The sequence below is a fragment of the Caloenas nicobarica genome, chromosome 7 (assembly GCF_036013445.1).
Source record: "Caloenas nicobarica isolate bCalNic1 chromosome 7, bCalNic1.hap1, whole genome shotgun sequence".
NCBI lineage: Eukaryota > Metazoa > Chordata > Aves > Columbiformes > Columbidae > Caloenas > Caloenas nicobarica.
The window spans coordinates 22561907-22579946 of record NC_088251.1 but is presented as its reverse complement, the minus strand read 5'-3'; the positions used below and the strand labels follow the sequence as shown (position 1 = coordinate 22579946).

Below are 18040 nucleotides of genomic sequence, written 5' to 3'. Positions count from 1 at the left end.
TCAGCTAGACTTCAGCCCTTCCCATGTCCTCCCTCCCGCAAAATACAGGGTTTGGAAAAATAAGTAGTGTTTATTTACTAACAATGACATAAAATACATCTTAATATATTTTTATTTCTTTACAAATTAAAAGATGCATTGGAAAAACAAGTGAAGAAAATGAAAGGTTCATTTACGATTTCATTTCCACCCCCACGCCCCCCCCCAATATTAATACTAGAAATTAGTATTTGTGGAAGTCTGTGGTTGCTGTGCCTTATATTCCTGGGAAGTTGTTTTTCCCCCCTGGGTAAAAATCCTCTAGATTTTTTGGTTGGAGGCAGTACATGGAGTAAAAAGTTGGCCACATTCATACAAAAACACTGAAGGTTCTGTCAACTACATCTTGAAAGAGTTTCTCCATTACAATTTTCATATTCCCCTTTCTGTGTAGTGATGGGAGGGAAGACAAACTAGCAGCATTAGAAGAAAAATGGATTTTATATACATGCTACAGGATATGGAACTAAAACCACAGCCAGATATTTTTCTGATCTTAACAAGGACCTTCCTCTGAAATATCAAGCCCAGATAATATATTGTCTAATCCATCCACATTCTTCCTTCTGCTTTTAGTGCTATTGGTAGCCTAAACTCCTGGGTATGTTAAGAACACTTGTTAAGCGTTCAAGCTAAAATATAGAAGCCCCCTTTCAAATGTGAATAAATGAAGCCCTTAGAATTCTGAATTTGATTTACACTCGCTCCCTCTTCGCAGGAGTCTTTCATCCACCTTTGCAGAATGGAGTAGCAGAGTGGCCAAAGTGGATGGATTAATCTGTCTGAGGTATTACAGTTTAACAAACAGGCTTATAAAAAGGTTTTGTGCAAGCTGAGCAGTAGGTAGAATGGGGGAGGGTAAAAACATCCAGTAATGAAGCTCTTCACTCTGGCCCAGATCGCCAAAATCGGATACTTGCAATACCTATTACAGGAGAGTCTAAATCTTCAGTTTTGTATCCCCTTCCTTGTATTCCAGGGTACAAAGCAGTCTCAAATTTGCACCAGTATAACTCAAATTCATGCTTATTTGCTATGATCCACAATATGGTAGAAAATGGCCACTTCCCTATCATTCAGTTCCTACACACTCTCACATCACCTTGTTAAAAGTATTTTCTGCTTAAGGTTAAGAGGCTTTTGTTCCCACCACCATCTGGGCAGACAGGTAAGCTCTGCAGGAGAGGCCATGGAACATGGATCGAGTAGGAAATCACGGAGCTGTGCAATGAGAAGGAAAGGAGTCACCACACACACCAACAGCAAGCACCATCTCTACCCCTACGCTGTTCAGAAGCCGTTGATTGTTGCTCACTGATCTAGTACTTACTCCATTACACACCTGCACAGCAACTTATGGTACAGGGAAGATTGTGGAAAGAAATTTGCCCTGCTGCCTCCTGGCTTGACAATAATTTCTTTTTTTTAATGGATTTCTGGTTCAGATAGCCACATGATATATCTGTGCTCTGCAATGTCATGTTTCCCTCTTAAGAGGAGGAGACACAAAATGTTTGGCTGCTCCAGCTCCCATCACCTGCCCCGCCTCCTGTCCTCGCACCTGCGCCTCCTCTTCACACTTGGAGCATGCACACGCGCCCACACAAACACACAGCAACTACCACAAGTTTTGAAGAGTTATCGCTTTTTCACTCAATGTTGAATCATGTACAGTGAACTGAAAAAAAACTACATTCATTACGACAGGATTAGCGAGCATGGGGTGGAGGGTGAACTCCTGCCAAGCACAGGAAACAATTTAGATACAAGTAAAAGACCTGGTATCAAAGGCCTTTTTTTTTTTTTTTTTTTTTTGAGCCCTCACCAGGAAAATTTTTCATCTCTCGTACGGGACTGGGAGAGGTTGAAAGGATTTCTGCTTATGCAATGTGTATTAAAAATTATGGAATTGTACAGATTTCTACTTTGTCCTTTTTGAGAGCGCAGAGCCTCCTGATCAGGTCGTTAGTGGAGACCGAAATGTCACTGCTGAGTTCCAGCACCACTCCCTCCTCTAGCTCAGTAGCTGCCGAATCTCCTTGTGCATGTGACACAGGAAGTCCACATATGAAGCCCCTCCACTCAGGCTCTTGTCTTCCACTAGGAAGTGTTTGAACAGCATTTCCAGCTTATCTTCTTGCTTCACAATTATTAACTACAAAAAACCAAAACAAGAACAAAACCAACAGTGAGCAGTCAGCAGAACTGACGTTCTTGGAAAAAGAGAGCAAAAAGCTAAAGAGCTCAAAAATCCAAGACACGTAACTAGGATCAGAGCATATATGGCTTATGTGCTTTGACTTCTGTAACTACGCTGGGAGAAGTCTCAGACCTTTCTAAACAGAAGTAAAATAGCATGTATGTGGTTTGTGCAGTCATGTATAATAACAGGTCTGAAAAAAATTAGTTTTAGAACTACGGTAAGCACAGAACTCCAAAACTGGTAAAATTTTTTTTTTCAGATTCTTGAAAACTTTGTTTGAATCACATTTATGAGATCAGGAAGAATAAATTCAGCATTGCAGCATTACCAGGAATCACCTGCTCTGCTAAAAGGGGAGGGGATTTAAAGTTATAAATGGGGGACAACATTTTTACCTTCATGTAGCGGGATCTCTGCATTTGAAGCATGTCAATAATAGATCGTACTTTCTTTGAAAAGGGGTTTTCCAAGACTGGCAGGGTACTCTGGAATGAAAGACATCCCGTCAGTCACATGAAGCAGAGCAACACTAAACAAAACTCATCAGTTGTTTTGTATTACGTAATGGTAGAGATATATGTACCCCCAATAACATTAAATCTCTTTGACCTCAACTAGTTAAGAGAATATAACATAGTATCAGAACTAAAGGTCAATTGTTCATTCCATTTACAAATCAACTGTTCTCCTCACTGTCAGTGGAATTGTGGCTTGTCAAATAAAGCTAGGCAAAAGCATGTCCAGCATGCCCAGAGTACGGACATTTCCACTAGTTTCACATACCTGTGCTTCCCTTATTTCTAGCATGAAAAATTTAACACTATTTTCTCAACTTGCTTTCTCATTGTTCTAAGTTTTGGGTGACTTATCACAGACACTAGCTCCTGCACTGCTATCCAGCTCACCAAGGTGTTGCTAATCTGACTGAAGGATGACACTCCAAAGAGATTCTGGATCAGGCCTTGCTGCACGTTGACTCCAACCCACACAAAGATGTTCAGCCCATTCTCCAGCAGATATATGTCACCCTTGGAGAGACGTTCTTCTGAGTTCCGGATTGCTGCTGGCAAGGAGTCACTGTCAACATCTGCTTTGGTCTGGTTTAGAATGAAAAATAAATAAAATAAAATAAAATATAGTTATAAAGGAAAATTGTCTTATGAAGTCCTGAAAATTTCTGCCACTATGACCCAAATGGTTTTCTCCTTTCTAGGACTTGAAACACTGCAATATCTGTGACTGAAATATCATCTTCCTTAGCTTAGTTTTCTTATGGAACATGACACAGAAGCAGATCAGAGACTCTTGGTTAGCAAAAGAGAATATAAGGCTCCTGTGAAATTACTCTGCAGTTCCAATATTGCCTCCTGGACTAGGAATGTAATTAGTTGTTAGAGTTATTCCACTACTGAAAACTCAGAATAGTATGTGGTGGTACCCTGCAATGTTGAAAATGACATGAAGTTACAAGAAGCTTTAAGAGTTTTAAAAGACTACAACAAGGGTCAAAAGTTTCATCTTTGCCACTAGTCATATGTTCACAGCTCAGAAAAAAATCCCCCAGCAAATTCACAAGATGCAGTAAAGCATCTATCACTGAGTGGAATGAAGTGAAGTATCCCAAGAGATGGCAGATCTCAAATTGCTTTCCCTTGCTAACATATAAACACCAGTCGTTACGACGAGTCAAAAGAACAGCAAGTCTCATGTTGTAAGAATATCCTGAATTACTCACCAGGGGCAAAAGCCTGGGATAAAAGAAAACATTTGTTTCTGCCACATCCATGGATGTCACTAACTGACGAATGTAGGCACGGTCATCCGTTGTGACCTCCGGCCCAGGCTGAAGGACGTCACTCTTCAACACACAATTCAAGTACACAGGAAGCAGCTTCATGCATTCAGGGAGGATCAGCTACAAGTCACAAGCAGACAGAAGCTGGTCAGCTGTCTTGCTAGGTAAGCTTATGTTCAACAAAATGAGGCTTGCATGAACCAATGAGGTGTGGTACAGCTGTGAGGAGTGAAAGCTGACAGTCTAATTATATCATGGACTTGCAAAAATAACATAAAACTTTTCCTTGTAGCAGGCAGTGCTTTCTGGGCTCCAGACAGATGTCCAAGAAGCCATTCTCAACTGTAGTTTTACTTGCAGTCTCTCTACTTCCTTGGGTCTTCTCTTTGCAAATTTCTGCTGAGCAAAGCAATTGACTTTTTTGTGTAGGTTAAATAGGAAGAAGCTCTCATCAACTTTTAATACCTGAGCCTGTGATTCAAGTGAAAGCATCAGAGCTTACCTGGCCAGCAGAAGAGGGACTAGCACAGTTCTTTCGATAGCAAGCTAGGATCTGGGCACACTGGTTGATCAGTGCATCTCGTACAGTCTTTACTGGACTACTCAAAACTCCACGATATGCTGCACAGAAAGAGGACAGATGGACAGCTATCAAGTGATTGCTCATGGACAGTAAAAAATGCAACACTATTTCCACAAAGTAAATCTAAGCAAGTAGTGTTTATGAAAGCCTTTTTTCCTCTCCCCTTCGAACATGTGGGAAAGAGATGACACATTCCTATTGAAGATCTGAAGAAGCTCATTTACTCCGTTTTATTATATATTGTTCAACTCTCTATCTCCCATGTGCTCTAAAATACACTCAGTCACAGTTGAAAGCATGAGGTACTACAAAAACTCCTTTACAGCCTGGCCATCTTTCTTTAATGGACTGAAAATGGACCATTTGTTACCTTTTAATGGCGATAAACATACACAATTCTATATCTATGCTGGACTTGTAGGCTTTTACTGCAAACTAGAATGCGTAAATAGGGTACAGTACATAAAGTATGATATTTAATCCAGTTCTACGAGCAAAGGCCATCAATTCCTATTCCTGGAGCAAAATTCTGAAACAGTTAAAGAACGAACCAAACCACTCCAAAAAAAATACAAGGATGAATTCAGACAGCTGTCAATACAAACCTCTATTAAAACAATTAGATAAGAATTTGCATGAAGGATAAGCTTACACCCTCTATCTGTACCTCTCGTCCTAAGCAACAATACTATCACCACAGCTTTATGGTCTTTCCCATAAGTGGCTGAAGTCTCAGGATTGCAACCTGACATTTGACGCAAAGAGAATAAACGGGTGTCATTGGATGACAACAAGCATTGTAACAGCAGTTAAACGTTGCAATTCTTGTTACCATATTTACCCTTACCATATTTAGCCAAGTAATTGATGAGGGTGTCAGTCTCACAGTTTCGATAGAGGTCAGCAAGCTGCGTGCAACAGTTTAGGGAGAGGTTGTGAATGCGGAGTCGTCGCTGTCCTGCACAACTTGTATATAACAGAGCACACTGTAGGAGACAAAAATGCCAGGATATAGAAAAATGATGTCCTGCTACAATAAGAAAGGCAGGGTTTGAATATACTTCACTAAAAACTAGGACTCAGATGCCTAAACAAATAAGATAATAATGTAAAAGACTTGTACAATAAGCTAAAAGTGTATGCTAAGGATCAGGATCAATGAAAGATATCAAGCAGCCATGTTAGCAGTTTGCATTAAGGGAACTGGTCTTGGAAAACAGACTGTAGCTTGAAGCAGTCCAGGTCACTCTGAGAACAAGTATCCTGAAAGGTTAAGGGTACAGTAAGGGGCAGAAAGAACGAACTAACAGTTCCTTGAAGGAGTGTTTAATATTAAATTCAGAGTAACCTCGTCCTCTTCTGCAACTGGCAGTCTCCCCAGATGAGATTTGGTTCTGCCTTGACACAGTTTTGTTAACAATTCTAAATTGTCAGCTCAATTCTTTCTCCTAGAAAGCCTACCCCTCACCTGAAGGAGCGCACCACTGTCTTCACTCAGCTTGTCATCGTGCTTGAATTCCACTGTGATTGTTTTATCACAGTCCAAACCTGCCATCTCTACATCAGTTGTGTTGCTCATATAGAAAGCTCCAAAAAAGTCAGTTGCTCGAATACCTAAAAAAGAAAAATCCCCCAACGTGAACCACAGCTTTCAACAGAATAACAAGAGACAGCCTTTGGAGCCCTGAAAATCCTGTCACCAGTGACACTAAGTTATCTTGACAGATTCAGCAGGGATCTTTGCTCAGTCTTGACAAAAGTCTTAGAACCTGAAAGCTTTAGTATAGCTTTTTGCATAGCCTAGTCTCAAGACGTTTTAAACTAGTGAAAAGTCTGTTACTCCCCATATGACATGTTCCGAGTGGCCAATTTATTAAGACTCATTCATGCTAACACCCACCTGTGCTTGTGCGCACTCTCATGACAGCATCAAATCCCACTTCTTTCTGGACATCTCTTCTCAAGTCATTCAGAAACCTATCCTGGTCTGTCTCCAGCTAGAACACAAGCAATAATTCAAGTTTCATACTCCCACAAATCAGAGCTGCTCCATAAACCATAAAATAATTTAAAACCAGATTACTATATCCTGCAGTCTTACTCTAAAAATCAGCCATCATACAGAGCTCAGTGCCATGCTAATAAAATACTATGCTAAAAGGTAACAGCATAGCTTTTCTTGTTGTTTTTGTTATTAATAGAGATAGTTTGTGTAAAGACATAGAGCTAACAAAATTATTTTGGTTAAAATCTTGACATTTAAGCACCAATTTATTTCCAAAGAAGCACTTGTTCACTACGGCTCACACTATGAAAAAATAACTTTTAACTAAACAACAATCCTTATTTAGATCAAATACCAGTCTGAGTCACTCTTACCTGGAAGTATGCATACTTATAAATGGAGCCTCCTGTCTGGTAAGTTACTACACCTAGTGTGGCCACATCCAAATACTGGTTTGGAAACAGGAACAGATCCACACAGCAGCCCTGGGCCACACAGTCCTTGGCCAAGTTGTTGTAAAAGCTTGTCTGTGGTTGAAACAAAGTCTAAGAAAAGAAGTCAGAGATGACCATCAGAAGTTTGTGGTAACAAAACGAAAGTGAGATCCAATTTAAAATCTCAGTCAATACACTTTTATACTCCAAGTCTCTCTTCAGGGGAAATAAGGCTCACATAAATTCTTCCTGACCCTGCCTTTGAAGAACGTTGAATATTACAAAAATTACTACACATCTCGCTTCAATTTTAAGTTCAGCACATTTAGTTTAACCCAGCTATGGTATTTTATCCTGTATAAAAATCTAGATCTATCTCTTCTTGTTCTCATACCAGAGTTGTCCTTATGATGTCAAGTCTACACAGCTTTTTTTGAGAACAGAAGATAAAGTGCAATGGTTAAAAGATATTAGCTGGGATGGTTACATTACATGCTACCCTTGTATTTTTTTTTCAATGTTGCTTCAGAGTTGTTTTATGTCATAAAGAGTACAATATAGACCCGTAACGCAAGCATCATGCAAGTCATTATTACCTTCTCCTTATCTGTGTTGATCAGCTTCCTGTCATCCCTGTTCTTTACCTTCCCTGGGGCCTCTGCAATGGGCAGAGAGGTGTGGAAAATGAAGAGCTTGCCAGCACACTCAGCTGCCTGCAGGAAAGCAAGTGCAACAGCACAGGTTAGAAACATTTAAAAAAACTAATGGAAATCACGATTCAAGAGCAAGCGTCCAAGCATCCTCATTATTTCACTTCTTTATGTCGGGAAGGCACTCTGTCAGACACACAGGCTCAGCGATCTCTTGGTTACTTCAGTGGTACCCAGCACAGGGAGCACTGCTTACTGCTCAGGTACAGAAAAGCACATTTCAGTTCTGCTGGGCCTGTGTTGGTCCCTGGCAGGGAGAAAAGGACTGGCTTCAAGGAGACACGGAGTAGTAAGCAGGACTCAGCTACAAACAGTTTTGAGCAAATGTATTAGATTACTTTCTTCTCTGGTTTGCAGCTACTGAGTTTGTGGGAAAGGAGAAGTCAAAGAAATGGCAAAGGATTTTGCGATATGAGCTTCAACAGATCATTAATTTTAAATTAATAACCTATGTCAACACTAGCCAATGTTTAGTAGGTTATTTTCTCTGACACACACAGTACGTAAACAATCAATTAGTAATTTATGTTATTTCTTGATGGAACAATTGTCATGACAACTGAGCTTAAGAGAGACTTCTAAGGACTTACATGATGGAGAAACAGAGCTACACGAACAGTTTTGGACGAAATCATACAGCTGATCAATTCAATCAGTATATACAAGTTAGCGTTAGATCATGCATGTAATTATCTGGATGAAGTACTGGAATGGAAGAACCTTAGGAAAGGTTTACTTGGTTAGCAGATTGGTGTACGAAACTTCAACAGATTGCATTCTCTCCTTTTATTTAAGATTATACCAGAGCTTCAAGTGCAGGATTAGAAAGACACCATGTTATAGAACTCCTCGATGAGGCATGACAGACTTCAACACTCAGTTTTAATGTTGGAGGGTCTTTTATTTTATTTTATTTATTTTAACTCAATCAGGTAACTGAGATTAAGCTACATGTCTTGTACTTTGAGCAAAAATATATATATTAAAAAAATGGGTAGAGAACAGGTAAATAGCTACATAGAACAGGAGGTAGATGCTCTTGAATGAGCCAAGTACTCCCTACATGTAGTGCATCTACCACTAGGAGACTTACAAAAAGCTTTAGAATTGTCTTATTAGTGTGTGTTAGCAGAAGATGAAATTCAGAGTATTCAGACTGAAAACAACTTGCCACAACAATGCATGTACTAACCTTCAGTGCTTCCAGCCCTGCCTGAATCACAGGTGCAAAAACAGTTTCTGTTTCTCTTGTGTCTGCAAACATTTCTGGAATCTGATCCAGCAAACTAGCAAAGAACAAGAAAAAGGAAGAATTCAAGATTCCATTTAATTGGAAAAACCACACAGTTGCAGTTGATGACCTATGAGACTGAAGTTGTTTAAAAAGAAGTCCCTAACGTGTCTGTAAGTTTGCATAATTTTTACAGTATTTGGAATCTCATCATTTGTCTGTGGAACAAAGTGATGCTGTGTCATTCTTCATTGGCTTCTCTCATCCATATCCTCAGTGCTTACTGTACAGCTGATGCCTACTCCAATAGCTCTTCTGTATTCCTTATCTTTTAGCATTTTCCAATATATATTGGTAAGTAAACACTTAGGCAAGACTAGTAACACTTGGTCGCTGTTTGCCAAGTATCCTGCGTACTATTCAAAAATTAGTAAGTTTAATCCAGTTTTGTATTTATGTTTCTTAACATATCACAAAACAAATTTTCTTTAAAAACATGCAGGGCCAGGTCTAATTCCCAAAATGTAGTTAGCTACACACCATAGTTTAGCTACAGTTCAAGTATCATGTTGAATAATTTGCCAAAACTTCGCTAATTTCTCTTTCCTTCTAGATTTTATCACTTTATTTTATTCACTTCTAGGTGAATAACATGACAAATATGCATGCAACAGTTGAATCTACCAAACAAGACGTTTACTACACACACTATAAATCAATTTATTTTACCTGGCAATAACTGTCCTGGACTCATTCACGTTTACCAGGAAACCATCCAGGAGTGGCACAAACATATCTGCCACATCCGAGACAACCATCATTTGTGGCTGTGCCAGTGAGCTCTTCACGTTATAGAAGTGTAACACTTTGTTGTAGGTGACAAAGCCTACTCGAATGGCTGATTCTTCCATGTTGCCTTCCCTGTAAGAGACATACTTGCCTTCACATCTAAGTATATAGTGAAATCATTACACAGAACACAACGCAACAAGGGATACGGAAAAAATGAAAGTAAGGAAAATTTATTTTCACCTAGAAAGATACGCGGAAATATGTTTGCTTGGCCTTTTTCTGAAGGGAAGGTTGACAGGATTAGCAAATAATTTTTTAATTTCTAGCTTTTTTAAAAGGGAAAAAGTGAAAGTTTTCCCCATTTTGACTGGCTACAGTAGTACACAATTTACCTACCTGGGCAGGTAGTCTAGGAGTGACTTTAATTCTTCACATATTAACCTCACTAAGCCACTCTTCACAGCATTGTAAGATACATCAATCATGAAAATGAAAGCAGGTGGACTGGGAAACTTGTTATTCTGTGAAAGAAAGGAAAGAAATCATATTATGGCCATGTAATGCAGCCCATATAATAGCTCTGTAACACAAACAAGTGAATGCTGGTCAAAACTCAAAAAGCTTTCATGTACTTTTCTACCCATGAGCAGTATTTGTTTCTTCAGCTCATTCTCTCATACCTGCCCAACTAACAGACATGTAAATGCACTGTGCTTGAAATGGACTGGTATTACGTGCCCTAGACTGATTTTGCCATTGCTCAGTGAAGAACAGGCTAGTCACAACTAAATCACCCATTTAACATGACTAGGCCAGATAGGGAAAGCAGACATAGAATCATAGAATGTCCTGAGTTGGAAGGGATCCGCAAGGATCATTGAGTCCAACTCCTGTCCCTGCATATGACAACCCCACAGTTCACACCATGTGTCTGAGGGCGTTGCCCAGTCTCTTCTTGAACACTGTCAGGCTTGGGGCAGTGACACCTCCCTGGGGAGCCTGTTCCAGTGCTCCACCACCCTCTGGGTGAAGAACCTTTTCCTAATGTCCAACCTAAACCTCCCCGGCACGTCTTCCTGCCATTCCCTTGGGTTCTGTCATTGATCACCAGAGAGAAGAGATCAGCACCTGCCCCTCCTCCTCCCCTTGTAAGAAAGCCATAGACCGAGATGAGGTCTCCCTTCAGTCTCCTCCAGGCTGAACAAACCAAGTGACTTTAGCTGCTCCTCATACAGCTTCCAGTATAAACCCTTTGGCAACTTCGTGGCCCTCTTCTGGACACTCTCCTGTAGCTTTCTATCCTTTTTATACTGTGGCACCCAAAACAGGGAAGTTTCTTGCCAGTTGTCAAGACTTTGGAATCTGATCAGACTTGGTATAAATGATTTCACCAATATAAAGCAATAGATTTTCCTGTTGGAGAACTGCAACATTTCCCTTCCACTTAAATATCAGGTCTTCTTTGGGAAAGAACAACTTGTTTCAGTCAACAGTTTCCTGAAGTCTATAGGTCATACTGGAAGGAGCACACAGAACAAAAGCAAAACAGAAGAACTTCCAAAAAAGCTGGGAAGATTGCACCTTGTTTGAATTAAAAACACTTCTTACACTGTTAGAAGCAAGATAATTGGTTTTTACCTTAACTTGACATAAAAGTTGAGGCATCAGAAGGCAACCAGTATAAAGCTGCCATGTTTAGGCATCTATGTACCCAGCATTTATTTCAGCAGAGATATAAGTTGCTTTAATAAACACCTTGCACATATTTTTCCTATTCCTTAGAAGTTAATTATTAAATATTTAATTTAAAAGTGAACCAGCTCTGACAATATATATTTCCACATTATTCTTGTGGTTTTAACTGCTGTGGCTGTATTTGAAATTTAAGTTCAATATGTAAAGTTTGTCTTGGGCAACAGGTGACACATTGCACAGTTCCTATTGCACTTCTCTTGAATCTCTCCTACATTCTCCTTCTGCCCCAAGAACTGCTGCAAAAGAGTCTCTCTTGCACAACTGTTAAGGTAAGAGCAGCTATAGATGGTCATATAGCTCCAGAAGAGAATGGCAGAGGCAGCTATAACAAAATTATATTACGTCATTTGTGATCAAGACTTCCTCTACTTTGGGAAGTAAGCGGACAAGCACATTATACAATGAAGTGGGTTGGATTAATGCTGTTAATTATCTCTGCCAGCTAGAAAGCAGCCCCAGACAATTAATATTGTTCTTATTTTTAGGAAAATAGGCTTTTTATTTAAAAACCAAAATACAGTAATAAGCACTACTGTACCTTGCAATAGTCAACTGTTGCTAGAAACTCATAAGACCCCAGTGATAACTCAGGTCGATCATAGAAGTCTACTCGCTTTCCAGTATGATCCAAATGCTGGAAGTAGTGAGGTGGCACTGTGGAAGGAAAAACACATTAAGTTCAGTGACACACCCTTGATAAACACTGTGACTAGAGAGCTAACATGACACCAGCTGTTTCAAATAAAACTCCAGGAAAGCTAGCTAGCACTGTGCTAGCATGCAAGCATTACTAAAAATATTCATGCAATCTAAGAGCATCATTAAAGCCAAGAAATACAGACAAACTGCTTCCAGTTTGTTTTATGCACCAGGTGGCACACTGTATAGTCGCTATTGTACTTTTCTTGAATCTCCTTCACATTCTCATTTTATGTTTCATATCAGGAATGTCACCACAACATGCTCTTGGGATTCTTCTGAAGGGTTTAGTCCAAACAAAAAATATAACCATCTTGTATAAGTAGTAACAAATGACTTACAATAGTATCTGAGGCAAACCATGGGCTATAACATTACTGACTCCATTCAGGTTTACCAAAAGATTGAGCTCCTTATTCTGCTGTCTGAGTTAGATTTTTCCTTCCCTTCCTGTGCTGCACAAGAGCAAAGCCTTCTAGGCACCCTCTGGTGCAGAGACTGCCATATTGCTTTTGTCACAACAGACAGGGCACTTCTTACAGTGCACCGTAAAGCATTAAGGAGGAACCAAAAATGTAATCACATGCCTGGTGCCCAATACTTTTTGTGCTAGTGCCAGGCATCAGAAGGTAAAATGGGAGTTAAGCTAAGTTTTTGCCTGTGGAATTCAGCTGCAGAAACAAAGAAAGCATTTCCCTTGTGCCCCAAGAGCTACCATCACAGAGAGTCCCTCCTACAGAATTACTAGGGTGACAAAATGTATTCCAGCTACAGCTGCCTATATAACTCCAGGGGAGAATAAAATGAGATTATCTGTAATGGTAGTATTCACCACCTTTAAATTATTCCAAATATTGAAAGTTTCAACAGTTCAAAAGAAAACAAAGTGATATCATTAAGACTATATATGTGTGTGTATACATATATACACACACACGCACATATATATATAAGCAGCTATTACTCTTCTCTCCAAGTACACATCCAGTACAAGCTAACTACCTGATTGTTTTTGCAGAGACCACGGAAATTGTTCTCAAGTATTAGGTACAACCACATAGTATTTTCACAGCATTGCTTTCATCAGCAGTCTCTGAGCAACCCTCCCTTTTCTGCCCCTGCTCAGTTGTTACAGATACAGCCATTCATACAGTGCTGAGTGAGCAGAGACAGGGAATGTATGCAGGCTGAAAATCACTAAACAAAAAAGTTTTTTAAAATTGGCCATTTCTAACCCCGGTCAGCTTCCCATTTTGTTTTGTACATCAGTGCTACCAAATGGAACGCTGAAAACACCACCTAAAGTTTTCTTGTACCTTACATTCCACTGTGCGTTCAAAACAAATCTATGGATGATAGGCACATAGTGACTTCTGCTTAAAAGGAAGCATGTTTTATATTAATTTAGAAGAACAACTACGAACATTCCTATTCAGCTGTAGCAGGTCTAGCTGCAATGTCATCACTAAGCAGTGTTTAAACAGGCTTTGTGAGAAAAAAAAAAACCTAACTCATGCTACTGACTAGATGTTCATCTCAGTCATAGAAAATGAAAGTTTGAAATACTCTAAGAGAATAGTATAAATCCTTTTTCAAACCACGTTATACATTACACTTTATAAATCATCATAACATGATGAAGATTTCCGTGCTTGCATCTTGTTCAAACATCACGCCGACAGAACTTAGAGACCGATTTCGAGAAGAAACCTTACCCTCAGTGACACAGCTGCAGAAACAACACTGGAACCTCCTTCCACCCTCAATGAATTGCATAAAAGGGCACATGTAAGCCTTGCATCTATTACATCGGACAGGACCAGATTCTCCATGGTCTACCAAATAAGGAAGGGTCTGTGGAAGCAGGGGAAAAAAAAAAAGAAAGGTCACATGATGATGAGAAAGAAGTGACCACACACAGCACAAAGCTTAAAACTATCTCCCTCTACATTGCACAGGATTTAGCATTTTGGCAGCTGTGGGAGAGAGTGCAGCGGATGGGAGAACCCTGAACAAGTATTTTGTAAAAGCTTTTCAACACAGCAGCTCTTTGTGGGCTGCAGTCATTAATGGGCTATCCCACTGTCCTGGTTTTGTTAAAAAGACCAGTCCTTCTAGACACAAACAAGTCCCTCTGCATGGTGCTGCACCACCTTCTATAGCAGCCTGCACGAGGAGCATGAGCTCTAGCAGGAGCACAACACTGCACAGATATATTCCAAGGAAACACAAAAGACTGAAGCCATGCAAAGAATGGCTGTGACAACCTCATGAGCGAGCACACAATTTACACTTTACCACAGGTTGGGTGTTTTAAAAGCAATTCTTCACCTCTTGTATCTTTCCCTTGTAAAAAACAAGCTTTTTGTCAAAATAGAAGCCAGTCATTGCATTCCGTGTTTTCAAGAACATAGAGCACCCACAATATTTTAAAAAATTTCACCTGATAAGACTTATTTTTGAAGTCCATCATGAAAAACAACATATCCATAAGTTCCACTTGTCTTGACCCCATTGCATAGCAAGTCCTCCAAACTCCTATGTAGTTATACCATTTTTTAACTATTACTGATAATATATTCTTTTTGCAGCCAAACCACAATAAGATGTTTGGCAACTTCAGCAGCTTGTGAACCTCAGAATGAGCAGGAAGCACTTCAAAATGATTAAGACAGAACTCATGCAAGCTACAGGCTGCATTCACAGTTCAAAGCACCTTCCATAACTAATAATGTGGCTCAAAAGAAAGTTTAACTACTTTTAAATTTTCTGACACTAAAGGTATCCAGTCTTAATTCTCTCTGTCACCCTAAACCTCTAATCATGTTTAAGAGACAAAATATTCTTTGAGCAGGGGCTGAGTGAATGCTCCAGTCACTTTCTTCCTCTTCATGCCACAGATGTGTCACATCTCTCATTCAACCCCACTAATCATTTATTGACAATACAATGGTTTTGTGGCCAGCATTTCTCAGCTCCTACCACCCAGGCTGATCTCCTCAGAAGAAACAGAATTTCAAGTTTTCTGATTGCCAGGCAATGCTGGTATTGTACATCCACACAATAAGCTTTTTTCCTAAGCCTCTCCCCAATAACATTCATGCAACCAAACTACAAGGGTGCTGTAAACATGCAGTGCTATGCATAACTTGTCACTAATCACTCCCAGAAGGCACAGAGATACTTTCTTTCTGAAGCCTCAAGATGGTGCATTAACATAGAGCAAAGGCCCTGTATCTAGCAATCAGATGCTAAACTTCTATATATTCTAGATTTATCTGAATGCTGTATTTTCATGAGATGTTTATCCTGTCATTGCTCTAATTTAGCTCTATTTACAGTATATTGCTCTGAACAGCTGAGCCTTCGTCTCCTGGAAGGGTCCCTCCACAGGGAGTTTGCCCTTGCCATTAAGAACTTTCCAATGCTAGAAGCTGACTGGTCTCCAGGGCAGTTTTCCAGTGCTAGCCATGTTTTTTCTGGATACCACAAGTGTTTGTTCAAAGCATAAACACATCAGGAAACCTAACAACTAGTTCATTGTAAAGGTTCTCTAAAAATGTGCAGCTCCACAAGCCTCCAGGTTTCTCAAATAAGACCACATTCTCCTGTTGTGCTCCTTTGAAACTCCAGCCACAATACAGCAGTACAGGAATTAGCTTCACAAGTCAGTTTTATCACAAACCAATTTCAAAATCCAAACCACAGTTTAAGAGCATTAATAAAATGCAACAGGAAAAAACCACACCCTTAAAAGCCCAGAAGACATTGCTCTAACAGGTGCTGAAGTTAAGCTTAACAGGGCACAGAATACTGCAAACGCACATATTCAAATCTAGCAAGCATACTTTTCTTTATGTCACTGCTCCAAGCAGGCTAACACTACACAGTAGCCAGACTATTTAGAATATTTTATAAAATTTCTAGCTCTGTAATATTCTCAAAGCTTTAATGTTCTCAGAAACCAGACGGAGCGGGTAAAAGCTTAGCAAGCCAGACATTACACCTAGAAGGAAATAAGTGCTGCACAGAACAAGGGCAGAAATACAAGTGCAGCTCAGCAGTGCCCAGTTCTCAGTCTTGTGCTGTCATCCCACACAATGCTGTGCATGGACATGCACATTAGACAGCTTAATCAGTGCAGCTTGATACATTCTCATTCAATTCCGCAACTTAACATCCTAGAAAATACTTAACATCAATGATTAGTAACCATTTAAGTCCTTCAAGCCAGGAAAGAGACTGAGGTAAACTGGAAGTGTACTCATTTGTGACCTTCCTTGTACTTTGGTCATTTGGTCACAGTGCTTGACAGTTACTGCAAAAAACCTGAAATTATTATGATGATCAAAATATTAAATGTTTTGAACACAACATTCTCCTGCCTTACACATCTCTACCACATGGTGTGGGAGAATTAACATTTACCTAGTCTTCATTACCTACACATTCCTTCTTAATGTATCTGTTAAATGTTGACATCTAATAGCACTCTCCTGACGAGTTCAGAGTGCATACAGTGCACATGTAACTCTGCATACGGTTCTCACCTCCTCTGGGGGTAGAGTGGCCAGCGGTTTTATGACAGCAGCCAGGGGAACTTGGGACTGTTTGGCCATATCTGATGTGCAGGGAATATTGTAAGATGTGCATCTTATGTAGCGGGGGCTTGCATTACCTGGTGAACAAAGGAAAAATCCCCATATATTTCAGTACAAGTTAAGTTTATACTCAAGAACAAAAATAAAGATACCTTCAGACAGACTAAGAGCTTATCTAATCAATCAATTTCAATCTATGCAAATCTTGAATTCCAAACAAAATGCCTCCTTAGGATTAACTACATATAATAAAAGCCCTTAACGCAAAACAAATGAACTTGACTCCACATCGACTTAAACCTCTAAAAAGGCATTCCCATTTCACTCTCTCTGCAGATTAAAATGTATTACAGGCAGAAAATTCAACTCAAACATTTCTGCTGCTTGATTCTGTAATTTTGGCTGACAAGTAAAGCACTTGATTGTAGAATCGGATTCCAAAGTTTTAAGAGAGCTTAGAATCTCCAGCAAAGCGTGGGAAATTAAAAGATGAAATATCCTTTCTCTGTGAAGCCCATGGATCAATTGACAACCCATCCGTGATTTAAAAAATACAGTTCCCAGTCCAATTCAAATGATATTGCTACTAAATTTCAGTTCTTAACTGTCCTTGATACAGCTCTACAGAGGAGGCTTCATTTGCTGCTTTCTGATATCCCTGCTAATGCTGGTCCCAGGTATTTCCCTTGGAAAACATTTTTTACTTGCTAATTGGTTACTAACTACCAAACAATCAGAAGAATCTAAATTGAAATCAGATCAACATAGGACTTGAAACTAAGTTTATGCTGGTGAAACACACATCCCCAGCCACTGAAATAATTCCTCGAACTTTTCCTGTAAAGATATGGATACTTCTGTCAATGACTCTTTGGGGTTTGTGCTTTGTTTATTTAGGAAAATAATAAGATTTTACCTTGATCCTTGACCAAGAAATTTGTAGTAACAAGAGGTGGAACCTGCCCTCTCACTCCAGTGACGAATGGCTCTGACCCACGGTTACTTCTGTCATCTTCAATCACTTGAATCTATGATGGAAAACACCACATTAATATTTGGAGGCTTGATTTCAAAGTACTGTAAAATATAAAATTTATATTTGTAAGGCAGTTAAAAGGGGACCTGAGGCAAACACTACTTTCTCTAAAAATAAAAAGTCTAAAGCAAATAAGTTTTGTCAAGCAGTCACCTCT

At 39.6% G+C, this 18040-nt stretch overlaps 1 protein-coding gene across 6 annotated transcripts in view; it reads right to left on the bottom strand.

Annotated features, from left to right (window-relative positions):
* The window catches only part of SEC24C (SEC24 homolog C, COPII coat complex component), a 41100-nt gene continuing 23060 nt past the window's right edge, over positions 1-18040 (bottom strand). For 3 of the 6 annotated variants that reach the window (XM_065638896.1, XM_065638894.1, XM_065638897.1), the window contains 17 exons: positions 17764-17875; positions 16797-16924; positions 13962-14100; positions 12086-12201; positions 10189-10313; positions 9730-9921; positions 8962-9055; positions 7656-7772; positions 7000-7170; positions 6521-6617; positions 6089-6234; positions 5468-5606; positions 4540-4658; positions 3978-4157; positions 3148-3339; positions 2638-2727; positions 1-2194 (listed from right to left, as the gene is read on the bottom strand). In XM_065638896.1, the coding sequence (XP_065494968.1) occupies positions 2054-2194; positions 2638-2727; positions 3148-3339; positions 3978-4157; positions 4540-4658; positions 5468-5606; positions 6089-6234; positions 6521-6617; positions 7000-7170; positions 7656-7772; positions 8962-9055; positions 9730-9921; positions 10189-10313; positions 12086-12201; positions 13962-14100; positions 16797-16924; positions 17764-17875 (2298 nt within the window). In that variant the 3' untranslated portion in view covers positions 1-2053. The remainder of the gene's footprint in view (positions 2195-2637; positions 2728-3147; positions 3340-3977; positions 4158-4539; positions 4659-5467; positions 5607-6088; positions 6235-6520; positions 6618-6999; positions 7171-7655; positions 7773-8961; positions 9056-9729; positions 9922-10188; positions 10314-12085; positions 12202-13961; positions 14101-16796; positions 16925-17763; positions 17876-18040) is intronic. The other 3 variants (XM_065638898.1, XM_065638899.1, XM_065638900.1) reach the window with 1 other exon arrangement.